This window comes from Calidris pugnax, unplaced genomic scaffold (assembly GCF_001431845.1).
Source record: "Calidris pugnax isolate Ruff unplaced genomic scaffold, ASM143184v1 scaffold4, whole genome shotgun sequence".
Classification (NCBI taxonomy): domain Eukaryota; kingdom Metazoa; phylum Chordata; class Aves; order Charadriiformes; family Scolopacidae; genus Calidris; species Calidris pugnax.
Genome location: NW_015090781.1, coordinates 6214198 through 6238279, shown reverse-complemented (window position 1 = coordinate 6238279; position 24082 = coordinate 6214198). Strand labels below are relative to the sequence as shown.

The 24082-nt window shown below is 44.7% G+C and overlaps 1 protein-coding gene across 2 annotated transcripts in view; it reads left to right on the top strand.

Annotated features, from left to right (window-relative positions):
• Nucleotides 1-23813, top strand: part of XPNPEP1 (X-prolyl aminopeptidase (aminopeptidase P) 1, soluble) — a 32183-nt gene extending 8370 nt beyond the window's left edge. For both annotated transcript variants that reach the window (XM_014959925.1, XM_014959917.1), the window contains 18 exons: nucleotides 2223-2286; nucleotides 4008-4112; nucleotides 4398-4490; nucleotides 5218-5361; nucleotides 5747-5842; nucleotides 8087-8168; nucleotides 9087-9297; nucleotides 12636-12725; nucleotides 14066-14116; nucleotides 15246-15304; nucleotides 15996-16073; nucleotides 16611-16682; nucleotides 18187-18247; nucleotides 19099-19168; nucleotides 20315-20488; nucleotides 21371-21447; nucleotides 22152-22250; nucleotides 23255-23813. In XM_014959925.1, coding sequence (XP_014815411.1) covers nucleotides 2223-2286; nucleotides 4008-4112; nucleotides 4398-4490; nucleotides 5218-5361; nucleotides 5747-5842; nucleotides 8087-8168; nucleotides 9087-9297; nucleotides 12636-12725; nucleotides 14066-14116; nucleotides 15246-15304; nucleotides 15996-16073; nucleotides 16611-16682; nucleotides 18187-18247; nucleotides 19099-19168; nucleotides 20315-20488; nucleotides 21371-21447; nucleotides 22152-22250; nucleotides 23255-23380 — 1752 coding nt within the window. In that variant the 3' untranslated portion in view covers nucleotides 23381-23813. The remainder of the gene's footprint in view (nucleotides 1-2222; nucleotides 2287-4007; nucleotides 4113-4397; nucleotides 4491-5217; nucleotides 5362-5746; nucleotides 5843-8086; nucleotides 8169-9086; nucleotides 9298-12635; nucleotides 12726-14065; nucleotides 14117-15245; nucleotides 15305-15995; nucleotides 16074-16610; nucleotides 16683-18186; nucleotides 18248-19098; nucleotides 19169-20314; nucleotides 20489-21370; nucleotides 21448-22151; nucleotides 22251-23254) is intronic.
• The last annotated feature ends 269 nt before the right edge of the window (nucleotides 23814-24082 follow it).

The following is a 24082-nucleotide window of genomic DNA, read 5'->3' as shown; positions in this document are numbered from 1 at the left end:
CTTTTTTTTTTTATTGTAGAGGATTTTTTTTTTTTTAAAAAAAAACAACTTATTTTGATCCATTTCACTATTGTGTGTTGTTATTGCAGCTCAGTGTTAACCCTTCCTATAAATGTGAGATTGTTTGCACAAGCAAACCAGCCTGTAGTCTCTGCTGGGCTGGTCAAGAGAAAGGGAAGAGAAATCACTGGTCTGATTTGAGATGTACTTAGTGATATGATCCACAAGGGGACATTTCCAGCATCCCCTTTAAGCATTGGACCCTGGTGTCCCAGCTTTGAGCTGAGAAATGTAGGAGAGGGGGAGTTGTAGCAGTCAAAAGGCTGAATAGTCTTTAGGAAATGCTGAGATGGGGAATTCTTCTGAGGTCCAGCATCACTCTGCCTTCACCTTCTGTCCTGCAGCTCTGAGACTGGCAGCTGGGGAAATGAGTGCTTGATTCTGCTCCCAGAAGAGCTTTGTCCTCTCTATCTACTGATGTCTCTGTCATTATTTGTAAGGGGGTTAGTGGTGATAGTGGTGCTGTGGTGGGCTGAGGTGGATTCACCCCATTATCTAGAGGTGTGCATCCCTTCCCGAGGTGGGTATCCTGACCCCTCTCCTCCCCATAGCTGCTAGGGGTATGTCACAGCCCTGTGGGGTCTGTGGGGCTGGACAGGAAGAGGGACAGGGAACTGGACTGACTCAGAGATGAGGGCACTCGTGGTCTCAGTAGCCACTCTATTTCTGCCAACTTTCATGAGTGGTTGGATAAAACAGAGGATTTATTAGGAGCGTATCCCAAGGGTCTTCCCTGGCAATCAGGAGCAAAAGTTACTGAGCCAGACCCTCTTTTGGCCCATGGGTTTTGCTGTCCCACAGCTCAGTTTCAAAAAGTTAGTGGCAGATGGTTGGTAGCTGCTGCCTAAGGTGTCTCCCAGGAGGGGAGATATAGGGCTGTTCTGGAGGGGTTTTGACCGTGGGGTGACTGGGAGCAGAAATAAAAATTTCATCCCAGGAGCTGTGATTTGTGCTTCTCACTTCTGTGCTTTGAACCTTCTGCCTTCTTTACAACAGTGAAGAGTAACAGATTTGAAGGGAGCATTTTCTAACAACCAGGTGATTTAAAAATAGTCGTGGCCAGAGACAGGGAGATGCAGTATCTATCACAGCAGGAACTAAAACCACGTGAGAATTAGGCTGTGATTCCTCAGCTCAGTCCCTAAAGTTTTTCTCTTGCCACAGCACAGCTGGGGGCAGAGGAACTTTATGGGTGGAGGAACAGACTTTGGTTTCAGACCATTTGTGAGGTACAAATCCTGGGGTTTTGCAGCTCAAACGTCGGTGCTGTCAGCTTAGATTAAGCTGATTTGCTGAGTTGCACTAGTTAGTTAATTGGCCTACTCAGCAGTTCTGACCCCCGAACTTGCCAGAATGGGATCCCATAAAAATGGTGTGTGGGCCATTTCAAGGTATGGTTGTTCTTTTAATTTTGGCAGCTCCTCTGGATGTTGGGTATCTGTGCATTCTCAGGTTCTTCTGTAGTGCTGCCAGCAGATGTGTCCACAAACACAGGTTGTGATGGGTTTGAGATGAGAATGGACTAGTAGCCTTTGATTCTCTCTCACCCACCAAACCATGGTCTGGTGGTTTCTGGTGAAGTCGGACATCGAGTAGGCAAGGAAGAAGTGAGAGGATCAGCAGCTAATTATGAAAAGTCCTAAGGGTTAAATCTTTTACAATTTTACCACCTTGATGATTTTCTTTCAATGTCATAGCTGTGGAAAAGAATCTTATAAATGCCAGTGAAGGGACTTCACTGGAGATAGTGAGTTTTACAGATTTTATGCGCTGATTACTCTGGTCTCCAAGATCAAGGAGTGCTTCTGGTTTCTCTTCCTTTCACATTGCAGCTTCAAAGGCAGCATTTGTTTGTTGCCCAAAGGGGAGGCTGAGTGTGAAATAAACATCTGCAAACTCTGAAGCACTTCAGTGTTTACAGACGTTTGTGGGAGAAAAGTGCTGCAGCTTAAAAAAAAAAACCCAACCCAGTTGGACGTAAATACAATATAATCACAGATGATTAAATGTTCCAGTGGAATAGAGCCCAGGATTTTTTAACTCATTTCTTTCTCTCTGTGGTGTCCTTTAGGAGAAAAAGCTTATCAAAGTATTTGTCATCAGCTGATTTCCCTCCCCCCCCTCCATTGCTATAAATAATTTCTGCCTCTTTTGTTTTCTAGAGTGAGTACATTGCACCCTGTGATTGCAGACGGGCATTCATCTCTGGATTTGATGGCTCTGCAGGTATCGTTCTAGAACCTGGGTTTTTTACATAATTCCCCTGTAATGAAATAGTCTCATTCATGGCATAGGGGCAGGATGGAAAAGGAAACCTATCCAGCTTGTTTGGACTTTTCTTCCCATTTCAGCATCTGCAGAATTATGTCTTGGCTACCCGCTGGAATTATGTAATATCAGCGCAATAACAAGTTTTCACAAAATGTTTGACCCCTGAATGAACTGCTCATAAAGTAAAATCCTGTTAACTCTTTAGTGTGGTGCTTGTAACCTAGCCATTTCTTTTGATGTGCAGCCAGTGCGAGCAGATTTTCACATTGCCCGTTTGGGCTGGGTGAATAGTAGATGGACTCTAGCTAGCCTTTCTGTTTAAACAGAGCCAGGGCCAGAAACACTGCATTTGGAAACTGAACTTCATGGAAAAGTTTGCTTATCTTGCCGAGACAGGATGTTTTCTTGGCTGTAGGATAGGTCTGTGTTTCAAGAGACCTAGTTTCTACCCTAGCTGTACCCTAAGTTCTGCAACTTACTCTGCTGTGTGGTTGTTGGAAAGTCACTTTAGTCTAGTGAGGTATTTTTCTCCCCCTAATTGTAGATTGGTTTAATAAATACTGCTACCTATGCGTTTGGAGGGTCCATTCATCAGTTCCTAGGAACTATTCTAGGACCTCACGTGGAACGCAATAAATCCAGGACTGCTGTTAATGGATAACATGAATCCTGTATTAATTTCACGCCTTCTGCATGGCCTCTTCATAACCTTACTCTCTATTTTGGGCCCTTGTTATATACTTGGAAGGTCTGTGTTCCCAGCCTTGTGCTCAGCAAATCAGTGAGGTTTCACACAGGGGCTCACCTTGTGTTTCTTACTTTTCAGGCTGAAGCAGCTTAAAATGGGGTTTGTGTTGGGGGAGTTTGGTAGAAGACGATGAATTCATATTTGGAAACTCTGCTCTGCTAATCTGGGTTTCAGTTTCTGGTGACTGAAACTATGGTCGAGATGCAGAGACTCAAAAGACTTGGATTCAGTTTCTGTTTCTGCCTTGGTTTAGTTTGGTTTGGTTTTTTTGTTGGTTTTTTTTTTTTTTTTTGAATTGCCAGGGGCAAGGCAGCTAGAGCGCCTTGCTGAGATGTCAGTGCCCCTCAACTGTCTGCTCACATCCCTCCATCTGGAGTCAGTGGAACGGGACAGACACTGAAACGACCAGAAGTTTATATTCCTATTTCCTGTTCAGCCATCTCTGAACAAGCCGTAGCATTTGGGAAAGGGGTGCAGCTGACAGCTGGGACTGATACCCACGTCTGCTGGCCCAGTAAGAGCTGTTTCTTGTGGATGGCCAAAGCCCAGGATTCCTGGGACGGAGTCTGGAGATGTACAGTATGTGTTACTCTGACACCAGCCAAGTGGAGACCACAGTCCCTGTTACAGAAGGTTTCGAAAGCCCCATTTAAGTTCCACTGACTGGCTGAGATATGCTTAAGTTGACTTCATCTGAGGCAATTTATTAAGCTGCATCCTTTTCCATACTCTCTGGTACAATTTGGAAGGTCACAGTGCAAGGGATTCCACTGAATATCTCCCCTGAAATGGGACTGACTTTTGAACAATGAGCAGAGCTGCCTTTTGGGGAACTGGGGTTCATTTCAAACACTCCCCCTGCTGTCTCTGTCTCTGTATGATGGCTCCCCACCTCTAAATCACTGCCTCTTCCTGCCTTCCTGCCTAGGTACTGCCATAGTAACTGAACAGCACGCAGCCATGTGGACAGATGGACGTTACTTCCTGCAAGCTGCACATCAAATGGATAACAACTGGACACTCATGAAAATGGGTACGCAGGAGGCTGGGATACCAAACCATCACAGGCTGTTTAGTCACTTCACACACGTTACAGCTTGTGCTGTAGGGGTGCCCCATCATGCAGAGGGTTAGGGACATCTTGGATCCACTGCTGCTCCTGCTTTAGTGTTCTGTGACTCTTCTTCCCCATGGGTCTAGACATTCATTAGTAGATGTATCTGATGTGTTAGCTTGGACTTCTTGGGTAGGGTGGGAATGCTTCATTATGACTGCTTCTTTGAACCTGTTTCTTTTTTTTTCTCTTAAATCCATGGAGGTCTGAAAGATACACCGACTCAGGAGGACTGGCTCGTGAGTGTCCTCCCAGAAGGCTCAAAAGTGGGAGTGGACCCTTTCATTATTCCGGCTGGTTGGTTTTATTTTATTTTATAACTCTGGGTTGAGCTACTAGATTTTGCTGCTTTGCTGCCTTGCTTCTCTGGCTAAGCTGTTGTGTGATGGTTTGAAGCTAACCATGTTTCAGCCAAGATGGGGTGGTGGGTTAAACTGCAGAACGGGTTGGATTTTGATTTTAGGCACATTTTAGGCACTCCACAGCAGTGCATTGACTTCAAAACACAAGGGATGAGAACCACTCTCTGGGCTTGCAGTGACCTTACCTGAAAAGCAGAGTCATAGAATCATAGAATAGTTTGGATTGGAGGGGACCTTTAAAGGTTATCTAGTCCAACCCCCCTGCAATGAGCAGGGCCATCTTCAACTAGGTCAGGTTGCTCAGAGCCCTGTCCAACCTGACTTTGAAAGTTTCCAGGGATGGGGCATCTGCCACCTCTCTGGGCAACCTGTGCCGGTGTTTCACTACGCTTATTGTAAAAAATTTCATTTTTGAGTTTGAGCTGAGTTCTTCAGCTCAAGTGTGAGGGGGTGCAAGGTTCTGTGCCTGCTGCTGACTGTAGTGGCTGCATTTGTGAAACTGTAATTGCAATAGCTTTTGCTTTGCTTTTTAAGGGAATGGGAAGAAGGAGAGGCTGGAAGGAAAGGATGGGAATCAGATTCTTGAGTTTGCCCTCTGTGAACAGGGCCGTTGTTGAACCTGTGTGTGTTCTTTCATCGCTCTTGACTCTTCTCTTTGGCAGATCAGTGGAAGAGGATGTCCAAAGCCTTGAGAAGTGCTGGCCACGACCTTGTGCCTGTCAAAGAAAACTTGATCGATACAATCTGGACAGACTGTCCTCAGCGCCCCTGCAAGCCTCTCATCACACTCGACCTGAGTTACACAGGTGAGAAGCTTAACCAGGGACTGTTTCCACTGCCCTCTCCCCATTTGCTTTCCTCTTACAAAATATTGAGGAAAACAGTTCTGCAGCACAATATGGTCCACTATGAATAGGTCAAGAGAGTGATCAGACCTTAGCTAATAACCCCTTTGTCCTCAAAACTTCAAATAACCATTTGCTAGAGGTTAGATAGCTTTAAACCAAATCCATGGATGTCTGGAGGGCAGCTCCTTTGACATAGTTCTTATTAGTTGTTAGAAAGGAGTGAGGAGCACAAGCCAAACACAGTGTGTTTTGGGTATCTCCATGATCTAACGCGTTGGTCTGTGTTTACATCATCATCCCCAATAAAGTTGGTGACTGCAGCTTTTCATATTGTGTTTTGCAGGGGTCAGCTGGAGAGACAAAATTGTAGCCCTCCGTTCAAAAATGGCTGAGAGGAAAGTCCTGTGGTTTGTGGTAACGGCCTTGGATGAAGTAGCATGTAAGTCTTTGCATCTCCTTCCTCAGTTCTTCCTACAAAATAAATGTGCTTCCTGCCTTGGAAAGGAAGAACTCTGCCAGGGTGGGAGACACTTGTGGCAGCCAATCTGTTTGTTAGAGGTCCATTAACTTGTATGAAGTGCAGTGGAGATAACAGGTCACAAACAGGGAGCCTGTATTTCTGCACAGTGCCTTTTTACACCAGTACAGCTCCTGAGTATGTTTTTTGCCCAGGAAACGCAGCAAATCACCACCTTTGAGAAAGAGTCCAGGCAGAGGGAAAAGAAGGTTATATATAAAGTCCGAGCCAGTCTGAAGGGGGAAAAAAAAAAAAAGACCTGTGAGATTTTCTGGCTGTAAAATATCCTGATCCTGCCTCACCCTATGGGAAGGTGGAGACTGTTTTCTGCTGTGGAGGCTGGGCTATAAACAAAGCAATGCAACATGTGGCTTTGTATACATAAGGCCAGGGTGGGGTACACAGCATTCACAGTCATCTTCCTAATTGTCACGCCTTTATGGTCAGTCTCTACCTCTCCAGCGTTGGGCAAACGCTTTGATTAAAACAAGTCAGTCAGGGCTTAACTTGTATTTCCGGATCGTTTCAACCCAGGGTCCCACTAGAGAGTCCCCTCCATGTTTGGGGCCCCGGGATGACTAGGTCTCCACACCCTGGCTCCAAGCCCAGTGCGTAGGAAGGGAGAATGGCCAGAAACAGCAGTGGTTCTCCCAGGACTGTTGTTATTAGTGCAGAAATCACCCATGTGCAGAGTGGTGCAGTGGGAACACAGTGCTGGCAGGGTGTGAGTGCTGCTGCTGCCTGAGCCCCACGTCTGATCTGAGAAGGTAGAAATGAAGGTGACACGTTCCTGGCTCCAGCCCTGCCAGCACCACGTCTCTGGCACTGGGAGAAGCCGGCGTGCTGAGGTCTGTGGGCTCTCCTGGATCTGGGACACTGAGCAAAGAGCTTGTTTCATGAAAGAAACACTTCTGAGAGTGGTGATATGACTCCTCCCTGGGGAGGCCTGCGTGAGCAGAGATTGAGTGTCTCACCTTTTCAGGCGCATCTCCAATTAAATTAATGATAAATTGGTGCCCCGAGGTGGTTTCAGATTAAATGTCTCCAGCAAAGCCAAGCTTGGTTATGAATTGAGGGTTTTAAGATGGACCAGAGAAAGTCATGAGAGAAGCCTATTGCCGGGTGCCTGGTTGATTTCTTATCCTAAAGGGGGAAGAGGGAGAAGTTGTCTTTAATTTTATCTAATTCATTTCCCTGTATTAAACTCCAGACAAGTTTTGGGGACAGAAAGAGAGCCACAGAGGAAGCTGTTGCCTCCTTACTGCACTGGGAGTCGGCTGAGCGAGGAAGTTTGTACCCATGCATTAAAGAGTTCTTTGTGGCTCTTTCCTGCTTCCAAGTGACCTACTCTTTCCCCGGGGAGAATCAAACTCTATTTTTACTTTTGTGGCAGTGTTTGCACAGTTCGATGAATACAGTGCTTGGGTTGTGATTTAGGACATGTTGGTTCTTTTCCCAGCTGTCCTGCTGGCTGGCCTTATTGCCTTGAGTAACTCATTTCAGCTAATTGGGTACCCTGGGGTTTTTATTTGACCCTAAAATCAGAAGTTTGGAGATGCTGAACGTCTACTTCCCCTCTTGACTTTGTCTGGAGTTGTGAGGGATAAAAATCTTTGTGAAAAAACCCTCAAACTAGGCACCTTGAATCTGAGATGTTGGCGACACCCAAATGAGAGGCCTTTTTTGGAGTATTTTAGTCTTGCCTATTGTGTCTCCCTCTTCCCTCAACTATCAAAACAATAATTGGAATGAAACTATAACTTGTAACTTTGAAGTCTTCTGGCTGTTGAGAAGTTAGAGAAGTTAGCTTTTATTGCATTTTTATTGCATCACGGACCAGAAAGGAAAAAAAACCTACTTTTTTTACATGTGTCCTTATCTTTTTTGCCTGTACCTGCTTTATTCCAAACCAGCTGTCCTTCAGAAATTAAACCCCAATTTCCTTGCCCGATGGGAGTGTTTAAACTGCAGTTTTGGTGCCATCTCCTGGCAAAAAATTAGGATTGCTGGAAAAGGAGCAGGCTGTGGGAGAGCCAGGCGGGAGCTGGACCCATGGCCTGCACCTATGACAACTCATTGAGTAACTCTACTGAGATTATTTTTGGTTTTCTCTAATGTTGGAAAAGATGAACCACGAATGTGATTCTTGGCGTTCTTGTTTTCCAGGGCTTTTCAACCTCCGAGGCTCTGATGTTGAGTACAATCCTGTGTTTTTTGCATACGCCGTCATAGGAATGAACACAATCAGGTGCTTGTATTCCCCTCTTCTGTCCCCCAAGATGCATTTTGCTGTGGGAGAACTGTTCTAGCAAAGCACTTGTCTTTTTAAAACACCTATGCTCGGGTGCTTTAATGTCCCTTCTGAGCACTTTTGTCTTCAACATTAATGACTCTCCTCCCCTGATCAGAGCTAGAGGCAGCCAAGAGCTCTGCTATGTTCCTCAGCACCTTGGCTGACTCGCTGGGTGACCTTGGACAGGATGACTGACCCCTCTGTCTGTCACCCTGCGATAACGTAGAGGGCCCTCAGAGCCCTGGGTGAAATGTGGGTAAGAGCCACCACTGGCCTCTATTAGAAAACTTTTCTCTAATGTCATTGATGAGTCACTTTAAGACTGCAGGGACTGCGTAGAAAGTTTCAAGGCTGATTTATGACAGAAGGTTTCTTTCCTGCAACTGTCCTGTACAATGAGCCTCAGAAAGGCTTTTCCAGGCATCTCCAAGCTGCTAGCTAGATGCATCTGAGCTAAAACCTGGCAGGGGGAGTACAGGTTGGATGTGAAGGTTGAGCTGAACTTTCCAGTTCAGTCAAAGCAAGAACAATGTGGTACTTAGAACAGCAGTAGCTTTTCCGTTTCCAGATGTTGCCCTTAAAAGAATAGAAAATAGGCTTTACTTGCCTCTGTTACTCTCTTCTGTTTGATGCACAGTGGTGGGATGTAGCCATTTTGAATGTGGCATAAAAACTAAAGCACTATCAGCTCCTTTCCTCTCAGCGAGGTGGTACATAGAATCACAGAATTGCATTTCAAAGCAGAGTATAGCACATAATTAACAAACTCCTTTCTCCCTGAAGTGTCACCAGAATTGTTTCTTTTTCCCTCCATTACTCCAACTGCTGTCAGATGTGCTCCCACCTATCTGCTCTGTCCCATTTCTTTCTAAGGCTCTTCATCGACGGTGACCGGATGATGGACCCAGCTGTGAGGGAGCACTTACAGCTCGACTCCACCCTGGAACCTGAGTTTAAAATCCAAGTGTTACCCTACGGTTCTATCCTGTCAGAGCTGCAGGCTGTTGCTGCAGGCCTCTCACCCAAGGAGAAAGTCTGGCTCAGTGACAAAGCCAGCTATGCTCTGACTGAGGCCATTCCCAAGGTAAGTGGACCTTGCAAGCAAAAATGTTTTCTCCCCTCTGCTCAGCATCATCAGGAACAGTGTTAATGAGGGCCCTGCTCTCACATTCCCCTCTGCAAAGCATGATGGAGGTTGTGTGGAAGGGATCCAGCAATGCTGAGGTATCGAGGGGTTGTTAATCCTGGGGTTGCTCTCTCTGGAGCTGCCCTTCCAACTCACTAAGCCGATTTACCCAAAGAATTGTCAGCTTAAGATAAGACAAGTGCAGTTGGAGAGGGGAGGGAGAGAGGCAGCAGGGTGAACTTGGGTCACAGTGCCCATGGCTGGAACATTGGCCTTATGTGGACCAGCAAGAAGAGCTGGAAACTTGCAGAAACTGAAGCAGGAAAGCTGGGTAGGACTTTTGGGATAGGGCATTGGGCTTGATCTGAGTGTCTGAAGATGGTTCCCCTTATTTATTTCATTGGCTTGAGGATATCAGGCAATTTGTGATGTCTTGTATCAGAGACAGGAGGGGCAGGGCGACAGAGTTGTTGCAGCAGGGAAGCTTGTTAGGACACAGATAACCTGCAGGCAGTTATTGTCTGTGCAGTGAGTGCATCTGCTGAGGGACAGCTGTAGCATCATCATAAATTCTGTGCAGCTGTACTTGCAATATCTTACCCTGGTACTTGATCTTGGCTGGCTGGGAGTCCTGCAGTCCACCTAATATTCCAATGGTCATAAAAGGAGATACTCAGGGAAGGACACAGCAGCAAGTACAGGCAAATAAGCTGTATTCCATGCCTCTTGTGTACATCTCTTGTTTGCTACACATTCTCTGGACCGTCAGCCAGTTTACAGAGATATCTAACAGCTACTGTGAATAAATATGGCTGGGAATCAGGGACCAATGGGTATTTTGGTCTGGAAGGCCAGACCTGCTGAGCAGAACCTGTGCTTGTGCTGGGTTCCTAAACAGTCCAGGCTTCCCACCTGAGAATCACAGGGCTTGGGTGAAGGGGTTGCTGGGGGAAGAACTAAATTGGAAAAAGTGCTGGACTGCAAGTCTGCATTCACCTGCCACCAGGTTTCTGTCTCCACCAGGCAGGCAGATATCTCCTGCTGTTTCATGTACTGCACGGTTGTGCTGCAGGTGTGCATACAGTACAGCCCTACAGAGCTGCTCATGGGGCCTGAAAGCTTTTTCTGTATACAGGAGTTTTAAAAGTGGCCTCAGCTTTGTGTCTCCCAAAAGACAAAATTCCAAGAGCAGGGTCTGTTTGCGTATCCCCAGGCTGCCACAGTTTGATACCAGCACAACTTTCTATCTCTAAAGGCCAAAATAGCAGGATCTGTGAATTATTTTTCTCCAATAATGACATTGACTTATATACATTAATAGCCTCATTGCACTTAGTGTACCAGGACGGATGATAAAGCCAAACAGGTCTGGCAAGTTTTGTTGCTTTCAATGTATCCCTTTAATACAGGACATGGCTCTCTCTGCCTTTGCACTGACTTGAGCAAGACATAAATTTTTTTGCTCCTGCCCAGGGTTAAATCTTCTGACACCATCAATCCTTTTCTAGGTGCAAATCACCTCTTAATACAGAATACTGACATTTTGCCCACTCTCTTTCGTTCAGGGTAGCAGAAAGCATAGAGTTTATGGAGCATTCAGGATAAATTGTTGTTGCTCTTTTGACTTCAGAGTAGAACACCCCTTGCTGTAGCTGGAGTCAATGAACTAACCCCGGGTTGGGTAAGTTGCTGTAGATGATTTACGCAGAGCATTCCTATGGAGAAGTACAGGTCTGGCCTAGGATAAGGAATGTAATGAGTTGGAGTGACATTATTTACCCCTCTAGCACTGAAAGTTTTGGCTGATACTGAGTCATTGCGGTGCTACATGCCCTCTGTATGAAATGTGAGAGTCCCTGCCTCAAGGAGCTCTCTCTGTTCAAAAGAAAGCAGGGGAGGAAGGACTGAAATGTCCTGATTAAGAAACCACTGAAAGAGCCAAAGGTTTCCCAGTTCCTCGTGCTGGGTATTTTTCTCTTGCTCTACACCACTTTACACCCGCTGAGCAACTGGCCTGGGGTGCTTTGAAGAACCACAGTGCTGGAAGTGCATCTACTACCTGTCTCCATCAAAGCCAAATATTGACATTGGCAAAAATCCAGTCCATTATTAAACACAGATCTGCAAACCCTTTATAGATTTGCCTACACTTGCATGTAAATATACTTTTCACGGAAGATTAATAGACCCTACCAGTATCTGTAAAGGGCAAGCTGATCTAAGAATCTGAGTGCTGAGAAGTTTTGTCCTGACTCTGATAAAAGGACTTTCCTGACTTCTTTGTGGTTTCATCGGTACTTTAGTTTCTGCATAATGTAGTGTAATTGTCTTGCTATTTTTAAGAATCTGGAAATTGTAAGCCTGCAGGATTTGTGTGAAATTGGTCTTCTGCTGAGGGTCTACTAGGCCTTTCTCAGTAATTTGAGTGGTATTTCTTTGCGTGCTGGTGTATGGAGAACTAAAAAACATTTTGCCTGGGCTGTGCTTATGTAGGTGCTCACTGCATCTCCCAATATATAATGGGTAGAGCAGAGAACTGTGAGGAAAATACTTTGGTTTTGTTCCTTCTTCTGATGCCAAGTGTAACAAGGATTGCACAAGCCACCTCAGTTGGTGAATTTCTGAAGACGTGCTCAGAACCAGCTGAGCATTGCTGATAGTGCCAGGACAACTGATGTTTGGGGAAGTGCACAATGACACAGGATCAGTTACTGTTTCTTAGTGCAGAGCCATCCCATCCAGCCGTAGGAAAGCTTTGTCTCAAACCATTGACGTGAGCTCCTTTCAGAACAGTATGAAACGCTCAGGTTTGCAAAGAGCTTTTGCAAAACAAAACTTGGGCCCTTGATGTGTTTGTCAGAGCTGCTGATCATTAGAAGTGGTGATTCTCAGTGCTGGAGGAGCCAGAGCTTTGGGGGACCCTCCAGGTTGAACTCCAGTGCTCAGTACCTGGATTTTGTGTTTCTCATCATCTCTGGGCCTTTAGTGTACAGCAATAACAGGAAACACATAGCTCAGACACTGATATATATGGTATTTAGGGTATCCAAATCATCACCCTGCTTCATGAGAAGCTGTTGGCCCTTTTGTTCCTTGGATTTCTCTAGGGCTGTTCTTCCTTCAGTCAGGACAGTTTCTCCACTGTATTCCCCAGTGCACTTAGCCTTCTACTGGCAACCAGTATCTCACAGCGCTGAAGGCTGAGAGAGACTGCCTTGTGGCCAGGCTGAGTTATTAAACCTGTAGGATTATGTAGTCTGAGTAATCCACAAATAATCCCTCTCCTTCTGCTGCAGGCTTACCGATACCTCACCCCATATACCCCCATCTGCATTGCAAAAGCTGTGAAGAACTCATCGGAAACAGAAGGCATGAGAAGAGCACATGTAAGTGAAGCCTTGAGAGCCTCCTTGCACACAGCAAGAGGTTTGCTTGATGGTGAGGGAAACAATTTAGATTTTTCTTTCAGTTTTAGTGTTTTGGATTAAAAAACAAATAGGAATTTGGATGGCAGAATAAAAACACATGTTCTGTCAGACATCTACTGCTGTTGAAGCAGGTTTTTTTTGCTTGTTTAGCATTCCCTTGGAGTGAAGAACAACATTTGGAATAGTGTGAGGAACCAGCCTTGCTCTGTTGGAAGACTGGGCAGACTTGAGAAGTGTTGTTTAGAGTATGAGCCCTCAAAGGGATGTTCTCTCTTTTTTGCTAGTTCTGTTGTCTTTCTCAGTGGAGTCTTCAAATTGCTATCACTTGAATAAACACAGCCTAAAGAATACAGAGAAATTCTTTGACACATGTTGCAAAACACAGGCCAAGATGTTCAGAAGCAGCCAGTGTCCTCAAAGCACTCTGTTTTTGTGTCATCATCATGACACTCTGGAAATGAGGCTGATTTCCCAGGAAGCTTCATATTTTCAAGCAAAGAAGCTGCTTATGAAACAGGTTCATGGTGGGGGTGAAGCTTTCTCTTATTTCCTGTTACTTTTCAGGCAGCAGTTTTCACAACAGGAGAAATGTCAGTTAAAGCAGAGCTGGCAATTCTGTGCTTGTCCCATATTTTCTGCTAGTTTTTTCTTTTTGGAACTGCTATTTTCTATTTCAATACTTTTCTTTCCCTGTTCGTTAAGGGGAAGTAAAAATACTTGTACTGAGCAGAGATTCTTTGTCACCTGCCACCTGAGGACAAAATTGTACCTTGCTCTTGTCCACTTGTCTCCTGCTTCTTGCCCCTGCGTGCTGCTAGCACGTAGGAAAAAAAGGAAGAAAAATGGGGGTCATCTGGCAAAAGAGAAGCCAGAAGCTGTGTGACAGAGACTATGGTGCTCCTGTGTCTGAAGGGCATGTTCCCCTGTCACATCACCAGATGTGTCGTGTGGTTACTTTCCACGATCTGAAATGCAAGATCTTGTGTGCTGAAGCAAAAGAGACTAGAAAGTCATGTGTGGGGTAATGCCAGTGTTTGCTGAGTTCTTGTTAATTCTTCACAATAAGTTACTTCCCAGCAGTAAACCTTTATTAATGTTTATTTAATAGACCAGATACTTACCCAGTGCTTGCATTAATTACAGGATGCAGAACCTGGAAAGACCTCTTAAATCATCTCTTAGTTTGTGTTTCTGAAACTTGCGGGTTGAAATCTTTTGCGTCAAAACCAGTTTATATTGAGACTTGCTAAATCTTTTTTTCTTCTCAATTCTCTCTTCTTGTGCCTATTTTAACATAGATTAAAGATGCTGTTGCCCTGTGTGAGCTCTTTAACTGGCTGGAGAAAGAGGTAGCGTATTTTTTTTTTTTTTAACTTGGAGGTTTTATTGCTTTGTAAAATTCTTTATTAGTGTAAACTTTTTGATGGTCTTTACAGTGCCTTAGCTACAAGTGGGGAAACAGTTGGGATTTTGTCTGTTTTTTTGGGGGAAATTCAATCATGTTTCCATCCAAGGCTGAATGATTTTTTTTTTTTTGAAAACGTACTCCTATTCATGTTGCACAGACCAAAGCCAGAGCAGGTGAGAAATTACCTGAACAGGCTTAATGTAGTGTTAATACTGTCTTGTGCTGGTTTGGGAGAGAGAAAGTCATGAAATAATATCCAGTTTGGTGCAATACTTTGGGATTATTCCCATGATAATCAGTGTTGTCTGGCAGGATGGGCAGATGTGGCATTTATGGATGGAGGGGTGCAGTCCTGCCCATGTGCAGTGTAAATGGGATAAAGAAAAATTGCTCATGTTTGCTCTGGGTTAGAAATACACAGTGAAGGTGCAGAGTGCCAGGTGTTACACAGCAGCTTAATAAGCTGTGCTCCTTCTCTGCTGCTCTGTGTCTAAGTCCATTGACTTCACCTGTGGAGATGGCTTGATGACTTCAGAAGGTGCCTTTTTACATGTCTGAGTACCTCAAGAATTCCACCTCAGGGGTTATGAGACTGAGCTCTTGCTCCCCTTTGCCTGTTGTCCAGTCCTGGGAAAGTTTTGTCACAGGTTTTAATTTATCAAATGCCAAAAGTAAAATTTAACGTTGTTTGTTTTTCCTGCAGTTGCTTCTATTTCTGATTTAAAAGCATAAAAATTCTGCTCATACCATGGGTTGTTTAAGCTTAGTGTAACCTGTCTCTGAAGAGATGTTGCCTTGTGAAACGTTAACTTCTGACCATATCTCAGTGAATTTAATACTGCACTAACTGCACAATCCTGCTGTGACTGTCTCTGCTTTCTGCTTCTCACATGCCCTGCACAGCAGTGCTAGGTTTGTGTTTGTCATTACTGAGGAATGAGGACAAAAAACCTGGAAAGAGGCCACTTCAAGATTGGGTTTCATAATGCTCAGACGAGGCCCAGTGCTTAAGCATGTAGCATTTTCTTTGCTGTTGGTGTTCTAATTCAACCTTCATCTTTGTCCACTAGGTTCCAAAGGGAACAGTAACAGAAATAATTGCTGCAGACAAAGCAGAGGAGTTCCGCAGGTAACAAGTAAATCCCCTGTGAGGATGTTTTCTGGGTGGCATTTTTACGCCGTGTTTTTATTTTATTCTTTAGAAATCCAGCTCACTCGCAGATATATTTTACCCGAGGACAAAGCATTACTACAGGATTTCTTTGAACACTTGAAAGAGTTGGGGAAGAATTGGGTCTCTTGGGAGATACAAGTCCCAGCCCACTGGATCCTATCCGCTTTCCTTTTCAGATAGCAATGAAGAGTGCTGCAGGTTAGGACACTTAAATACAAGGCAGTTGATTTTTTACTACAGAGGAGTTGATGTAAGAATTAGATCTCCTCCTCTTCTGCTGGAGAACAAGCACCATTTGTATTGAGAAATACTGCCATGTGTACATCAACAGGACCTCTAAAAATGCCTTTGAGTAAATAAGGAACAAAAAAAGAAATTGTTCAGAACATCTCTTCCCTGGGTGGTCTGGCTGGTGAATTTTCTGCTTGTAAGGGAAGTTAGAGATAGAAACAGGTTTCCACGTGGTTGGGAGGACAGGGCTTCCATCTGTGAAATTCTCCTACTCGAGTGTCCTTGCCCAGATGGCTTTCAAGGGTAAGGGGGAGGCTGAAGTGATGTGAAATTGCGGATGGAGCCCTCTAGGTGCCCCAGGTGCCTGGTGTGCTCCTCTTCCTTGTGCCATAGTGATCACAATCTTTTCTTTCAGCCAACAGAAAGACTTTGTTGAATTGAGTTTTGCTACCATATCAAGCACAGGTCCAAATGGAGCCATCATTCACTACAAGTAAGAGAACCACAGCTTTTCCTTTCATCCTTCATCAAACATAGTTGGAATGAGCTGTCTAGATTCTTTGTGGAGTCACAACAGAGTACTCCAGGGAGATGTAGTCACTGTTGATTTCCATCTTACTTTGTTTCACCAGAGCTTCCACACTTACTAAATTAAGATCTCTCCCTGCTGACAGCGTGTGTGTATTATGATGGTGATCTGCTCAGAGGCCATAGAAAAGGGCTATTTTTTGGGTAGAAGTCTGGGAAGGACAAGTATGAAGTGCAAACTGTTCTGAAATATGTCCAGGAACAGATGTTGAGGGTTTTGCTGGAAGCAACAAAGCTATTCTCTGTACTGTAGTGCTATTTACTGTAGACAAATGCACTCCTCAGTATGAACCCTGGCTCAGCATGTGTGGGATTTCCATCACTGCCACAAGAAATGAGACCCGACACATCCAGGCTTGCACTTAGTATGATTTCTGAACTGCAGAAGTGGGCTGGAGACCTTAAAACTGTGGAACAAAAAAATTTGTGTTTAACTGAACAGGCCAGTTCCTGAGACCAACAGAACGCTGTCTGTGAACGAGATCTACCTCCTGGACTCTGGAGCACAGTACAAGTGAGTGGGATGGATGGTGCTGTGAACTGCCACCTTTTCTGCTCCACCTGTGGGGTCAGCTCACCCTTGCTGCGTAGCAACGTGTAGTTCTGAGCACAGTGCCAGTTTCACAGCGAGCCTGCTGCTTGTATCCTCTCTGGAGGGAGTTTGTGGGGTTCTGAATGTAGCATCAGTCAGTGGTTTGGCCTTGGCCTTGGGCTGCCTGCACAGCAGTGAGGCACTACCCTTGCCAGGATATGAGTGGATTTGACTGATGTTGAGGTCAGCAAAAGGTATGGCAAAGGAGCAGGACAGCACTGCCCTGTGGTGTTCCCTGCCTTTCCAAACAGAGACTCAGAGGCAGGGTTTCTCATCTCAGTGGCCACTTAGGTGTGTTTTTGGGAAGGCTGTTGACTCACTCAGTGTGTTTTTGACAGTGCCATTCAGCAGCCTCAGTCTCTGCAGCTGTTTACTATGGAATTCCAACTCTGTGGAAAATGAAAGAAGTCACGTTTTTAACCAGTGTAAATAGATGAGAAGTGGCTTGTTCAGAAAAATGCAGGACAGACCTGGCTGCTCCTTTGAGCTGAGCTTTGTCTTTGGAGCTGTGCCTTTCTGTTGTGTCAGTCAGGAAAAGCTTTGAAAAGGAATCATACAGGCATCCTTTGATAAGATTTTTACAAGGAGATCTTTTTTTTTCTTCCCCTCTGATGGCCTAATTAATGATTTCCTTAGTGCCACTCTGAAAAGCAGCCCTTTGAATACAATGTAAGCTGGACATTGTGACAGGGATGCTCTGCTTGTCCCTGCTGAGAAGTTAAACCGTGAGCTCTTTGTGACCATGGCCTGTGTGTGCTGGGGAAAAGCGTAGGCACAGGAGTGAGTGTTTCAAAGGGAACTCATTATTTCAAGAGCCTCTGTGTCTTTGACAGCAGGCTCCAAATGGTATTTGTAGAAGGAACTTAAGGGCCAGTTTCTGACGTTTCAGACTGACCCCTATCCAAATGCTGGATGGCTTCTAGAAATCTTAGCACAAGATATCCTGAGGATGAAAGGGACACTGTCCCCCCCTTACACTTCCCCTTCCTGAGCTGGTAGTCGTCATTTGTGCCTAAGTATATATTTTTAAGCTGCTAATGAATCATCTTCCATACAAATAGTCTAAATTTGGCCTTCTGTGTTCTGTTCTCAGTGGGTGGGTACCAGTTGCTAAACCTCCAATTAGCATCATTTTTATGAGCAGTTTACGTTCTAATTTGCGAGGAGCTTTGGGATGCTTATGGATGAAAGATAACATTTTGAATTGTAAATCGGTATTGCTGCATCTGGGACTTGTGTGTTCAGGATTTTTTGAGATTAGCAACTGTTACAACATCAGTCTTGTGTAGCACAGAGCAGATGACTTTACCCTCTCATGAGTTTGGTTGGTTTGCTGCAGTGTGACAAGGTTTTCTGTGCATTCTCACTTTAATCTTTCTCTTTCCCTCATCCCTTTGCTTCTTGCGTCTTTCTTTGCCTCTGGAAGAGATGGTACCACAGATGTGACCAGGACAATGCATTTTGGCACACCGTCAGCCTATGAAAAGGTAAGTAAGTTGGCATCTCAGTGTGGTTTGTGATCTGACCCTTATTGTTAGAGATACTTAAACAAATTCGTAATGTGCCTTATTGCTATATTGTCAAAGCGCTCCATCAAGTATCATTTATTTAATAATATGTGAAAGTATTTTGATAAAGACTGAAAAGGAGGCTGTCAGACCTCAGACTTCCAAAATATAAACTAAGTGATTTAGAAAATTACACCTTTCTATCTTAAAATGCACACCTCTCATCTGCAAAGTGACAGGTCTCCTCTAAGCAAGAATAAAATCAGCGAGCTGAGGACAAACATTACTGGCTTGTCCAACACAGGAGTTAGGGGGGGTTTAATTTAGTGCAAAGCTTAGTGTCTAATGCAAGGCTGCAATAGTGGTTTGTGCCTAGTGGTTTGTGTCAAAAATCAGGCTCAGACTTATCTGAGAAGATCCGTGTTGGAAATTCAGCAATGTAATTTTGTTTATTTTAGATTGCTTCTTTAATTAAAACTAATTTCATCATTATAGTTTGCTCAGTGATGAAAATATGCTGTAGGGTACGCTCAGGAAGTAAAACTACAGCCACAAATAAAGTCAGTCATCTAAGTCAGGTGAATCCTGCTGCTAAACCAGCAGTCTGAGTTTGTGACACACTCTGCATAATTAGCAGAGAAATATTTGCAGAGTAATTTAAACTCTTTCTGCTCATGGTTTGCTTTGACATTGCCAGCCATAGGAGAGCATGGGCAAGTCGATCCAGATCCTTCTCAATTTGCTACAAGATGCAGTCTTTCTTTCCATTCCTGGGGAAGACAAAGTATCTACCTCTCCCTGTTTACTTATGGCACATATTTCTTTGACAGGAATGCTTCACCTATGTCTTGAAGGGACATATAGCTGTGAGTGCAGCCATCTTCCCAAATGGAACCAAAGGTAGGTTGATGATTTGGAATGTTTTTACCCCAGCAGAGACCTCTGAAGAACCATTAATGGTCTGAGAACAACATGGTGCTTGACAGGTCCAGATGTGTTGTTGATGTTGGTGTAACTGCCTGTGTCTGTTTCTGTCACAGCATTTTGGATTCTGGATTACTGATGCCTTCTCTCTCAGCATCAACTTGTGCTTAAAATTCTGAGGGGGGAAGTCTGAAAGGTGTTCAAAGTGCTCTGGTTCTAGGGCTATAGTGGCTTTCATCAGTCGATGGCACTCTAAAGTATATGTGAACTTTCTGTGCTTGGAGGTTGTCTTTATGCTTTACTCATGGCCCTGTCAAAGCAAGAGGTCACTTTCCAACTTCAAAAAGACTGGCTAATTCTCTTCTAGTTAATGTGGAATCTCTTTTATCAGTGAGCAGCATGGGAAAACGACACACAAAGGAGCTGGTTTGATTTTGTGCAGGAGAAACTGTGACATACATTCACCCCTGGTGAATTTGTTGCAGAGCTATTTTCTCCCTGATTAGACACCTTAAACAAAGATGCCTCTTTTCAGAGTTTTCTCCAGTTTGCATTCTTGGGTAGGTGAGGAAAAAGCATCTGTGTAGTGCTATGAGAAACCCCAACTGATATTGGACATACGGGCTTGGTGTTCACATGCAGGCAACAAAAATTTATCTACATTCTGATTGAAACAATCTGAAATGACAGGCCATCCAGGGAAGAAGTCTGGCTGATGAGATCACTAAATACTTCTACTTTGAGGTCACTTAGTGCAGCTACCTTTAAGAAAGGCACTGAATTCTCTGTAGGAGGTATAACCACTAGATTCTTTCCTGAAAACCCCAGTGAAGCAAGCAGCAGCGCGATGGTTCTGTTACAGACCATCTTCTGAAGAGCAGGAGAGAGAGAGGGGGGCTTTTTACTTGGGAAAGGGCTTGGATGTTGGATGTGCCAAATCTGCCCTGTAACTTCTAACAATCCAATGACTTGCTTCCTTTGGTAGTTGGTGGGGGTTTTTTGAGGGTTGTTTTTTTGTTTGGGTTTTCTTTGCACGTTTTCCAGATTTGAGCTTTCAGTGTGATTATCAGCATCTCTGAGGAGCCTGAATTGATCAAATTCTCTCTCTCTCTTGGCCTGCAGGTCACCTTCTAGATTCCTTTGCCCGCTCTGCCTTGTGGGACTGTGGTTTGGATTACCTGCATGGGACAGGACATGGAGTCGGCTCTTTCCTGAATGTACATGAGGGTCCTTGTGGCATTAGCTACAAAACCTTTGCAGATGAGCCCTTGGAGGCCGGCATGATCGTCTCTGACGGTATTTAATGTTGGTGATTCTCTCTGGATACAAGGGGAGGGACCAAGCTCTTTAAGATGCAGAGGGAATAAATCTGATAATAGCGTGTAGGAAAGGTGGGATCATAAGACCTGGTCCCGCCTCCTCAGTTTGTTATTTTAATTGTTATTTAAGCTCTCTAGATAAAGACCCTCTGATTTAAGCTTCTATCTTCCATGAAGCACCTTTGCAGTCGAGTGCTGCCAGTGCTTCCTGCTCTCTCCAGGGCAAACCTCAGCAGAGCTGTGCTGCTGACCAGCCCGTCCCTGGCGTGCTGCCTCCCATTCTGCAGTGGAGGAGCTGGCTGCAGTACAAGGTGGACACCAGGCTCTCAGGAGCTAATCCTGTCTTTGCTATGGGCTATTTGAGGCAGCTGTTAAATCTTTACATGCCTTATTCTTCCAGTAGTAAATTAACAGCCTGCTGGGGTTCACTGAGAGTCTTACATTGCTTCAGGGCTGCAAAGTCCTCTGAGGGAGTCAGGGGAGCCCTTTCTAAACTAGGTGTTTTGGGGAAGGGGTTACCCACCTGCCTTTCATAAAGACATGAATATTTCCAAAATTTTTGGTATTTGGAACACATGTACTCTGTGTTCTCTCTTGACTTGGAAGGAGAATCTCTGAGCTCAAGGGCTGTCTGTCTTGTTTTCCCTCCCTTTGAGAACTTTTGCTGTCACCTTGCTCGGGGCTTCTGTGCAGATTAAGTAGAGTCAGAAATTTGTTTGCCTCTGTGGATGCCTGATGTCAAGATTGCTTAGTGACTTCGGTGGACTAAAGCCATGGAGGGGAAGTTTGGCCACAGGGAATAAGTATTTGCACACTGCAGCTATGTTGTGACTTAGTTAATTACTGTCTGTTTCTGCAGAGCCTGGGTATTACGAAGATGGATCCTTTGGGATCCGAATAGAAAATGTTGTCCTGGTGATTCCTGCTGAAACCAAGGTGAATGACCTGCTCCAGAGGCACCTTTCTATATGACTCACTGGTTGTAAAACTTAAAGTGCTGGAACTTGAGGTGGGAACATGCTGCAGACAGTTGAATCCTCAGGACTCCTGGTCTCCAAAACACTGCTTTAGTGAAGACTGATTCTAAGCCTCCCTTGCTAAAGGGGACACAGAAGGCAGTTCTGCTTCTGCAGAGTTTCCATGGGTTGAAATGTGTATGTGAGAGTTGTTTTAAAATGTTTTCTGTCTGGATGTAAAAGACCAGAAGCATCTTTGTTCAGCCCTTTAGAGTCATTGCTATAGAGTTGGTTGATACTCTCAAGTCAGGGTTTTCTTCTCTAACAGAGTCCTCAGTGGCAGCAGAAACAAAATTTCAGACAAATTTTAACTTCCTAACTGCCAGTCTGGCTGGGTTGTGCTTTGAGAAATGCCAAACTGAAAATGACCATATAGTTGTCAAGCTGAGTCCTGTACAATTGTGGCGTGAGGCACGGCCTTCAAAAAGTGACCATTGAAAGAAATAACTAAGGTTTATATTGAGATTCTTTGAGCTATAAGAAAAATGTTACTGTAAGTTGCTACCCCTCTCATCTGAATGTTACATGGGTTGTTCTGTGCTGATGACATGAGCCAAGGAGCAAGTGTGATCTGGCCAGAGCTGTTTCTAAAAATTTACAACGCCCTTTGTCTTTCTGTTGCAGTACAATTTCAAAAACAGAGGGAGCCTGACTTTTGAACCCTTAACCCTGGTTCCAATCCAGACGAAAATGATTGATGTTAATTTGCTGACACAAAAAGAGGTAAGTGAAGCAGTGGGTTTGCATTGCCTTCTTCACACTAGAACCAGCTTGTTCTGTTCTGTTTACAAGAACCACTGGCCTACGTTCCACTTGATAGATCCAGAGAGCAACCCTGAGCAACCTGACTTCATTTTAAACTTGATCCAGCTGTGAGTGGGAGGGTGGACGAGATGAACTCTCCAGAGGTCCTTCCAATCTAAATTAGTCTGTGATGAAGGCAGGGAGGAACCCTCTGATGTTTTGGTAGTTCTCTTGATCTGATATTTGCCACTGTCATCTCTTCTCTTTTCCTACTCCTGCCTTAATTTGCTTCTGTCAGACTATCACGCTGTCTCCCTGGAGACTTATACTAATCACTGTCCTGTGTTGATTTCTGTATCTCCTTGTGACCAGCCACACCACGTTCTGCAGTATGTACAGACTCTGAGCAGACATCAGTGGTACCTGCTCAGCAGCATTTATTTCCTGGACAGCTTCATGCTCTAAACTTTATATTTAAGTTTCCCGCTACCTTCACTATGGTGTTTTTCATCCTATTGTTGTACCCTGCTCTTTATTTTCCCTCACCCCATCCTCCTGTTCTGAATGATAATCCTGTTTGCATTTCCTTTTTCTGAAGAGGCCTGAGAAGAGGTCCAAGATCTGCAGTAAGGTTACCTGATCAGATCAATCGGGCAACTTGTGTCCTGGTCCCAAAGCTATTTACTAGGCTGTGCCAAGGCAGCTGTTCTGATTTGCTGGAGCCAGTGATTTGTAGAGACTTTTAGATACTTGTCAGCTGAACTCTGAAAACCCAGGACAAGTTGCTTCAGTTCTTACCCTCATCAAATTTAGAAGTTAGTTACATGTAACAGAGATCTGTCTCTTTGGGACAGGATCCCATTCCAGCCTAACAGCTCAATCCCAAAGAGCAGAATGGCCTACAAATGTCTTTGGCTGTACACAACTTGTTAAAAAAACCCTTTTGTGCTCATGCTGAATGTGATACCTCTCCTTTTCTCTAGTGTAACTGGGTGAACGACTACCATCGGAAGTGCAGGGAAGTAGTTGGAGCAGAACTGGAGAGGCAAGGGCGGCACGAAGCTCTCCGGTGGCTGATCAGGGAGACAGAGCCTCTCCTCAGGGTTTAGTAGCACCACAGTGTCTTCGGTGTGTGGAACATCAGGACGGCTCGGTGTCACAATAATCTATGTCTTCTTGGCCCTTGGCACCACTGGGAGAAGGTTCTGCAGTAAACCTTTGGCAATCAGGAGGGGATTTCCTGTAGTGTGTCTCTCCCCCCAGCACGTGTGGGTTATGTGGGGGTAAGGAGCATTACTGTCTGAACAGGTTTTTTTGGGGGGAGGGAAGGGGTTGAGAATAGAAAGCAAACAACATAAATAAGCATGATGCCTTTGAAACAGGGGTCTTCTGAAATAATTGTTCTAAGAGACAATACTGGAATATTTTATACTGTCTGGTTTTTCACTGTGAGAACTCAGTATTTTTGCATACTTGGGTTCCAGTTGCTATGATGCTACCCACACAGCAGGACTGATTACTGAATAAAACTTTCCAACCCGCTGTTGGCTTGGTCTGCCTCTTCTTGCAGTCAGTGACGTGTTGGGTTTCACCACTTGAAGAAGGGCAAGAACCAGATAATTCCACCTTTATGTGTGGCATCCCCTTCGGACAGTGAAGGAGTATGTATGAGGGCTGCCCCGTGCTAGGCGCTGGGCAGATGTCGTGGAGGGGGCTGACAGGAGCCTCTGACAAAGCCCTGTGCTTTGTGACAGATCGTGGCAGGGATGTGGTGACACTCAGCAGAGGTTCAGACACGCAGAGCACCCGGG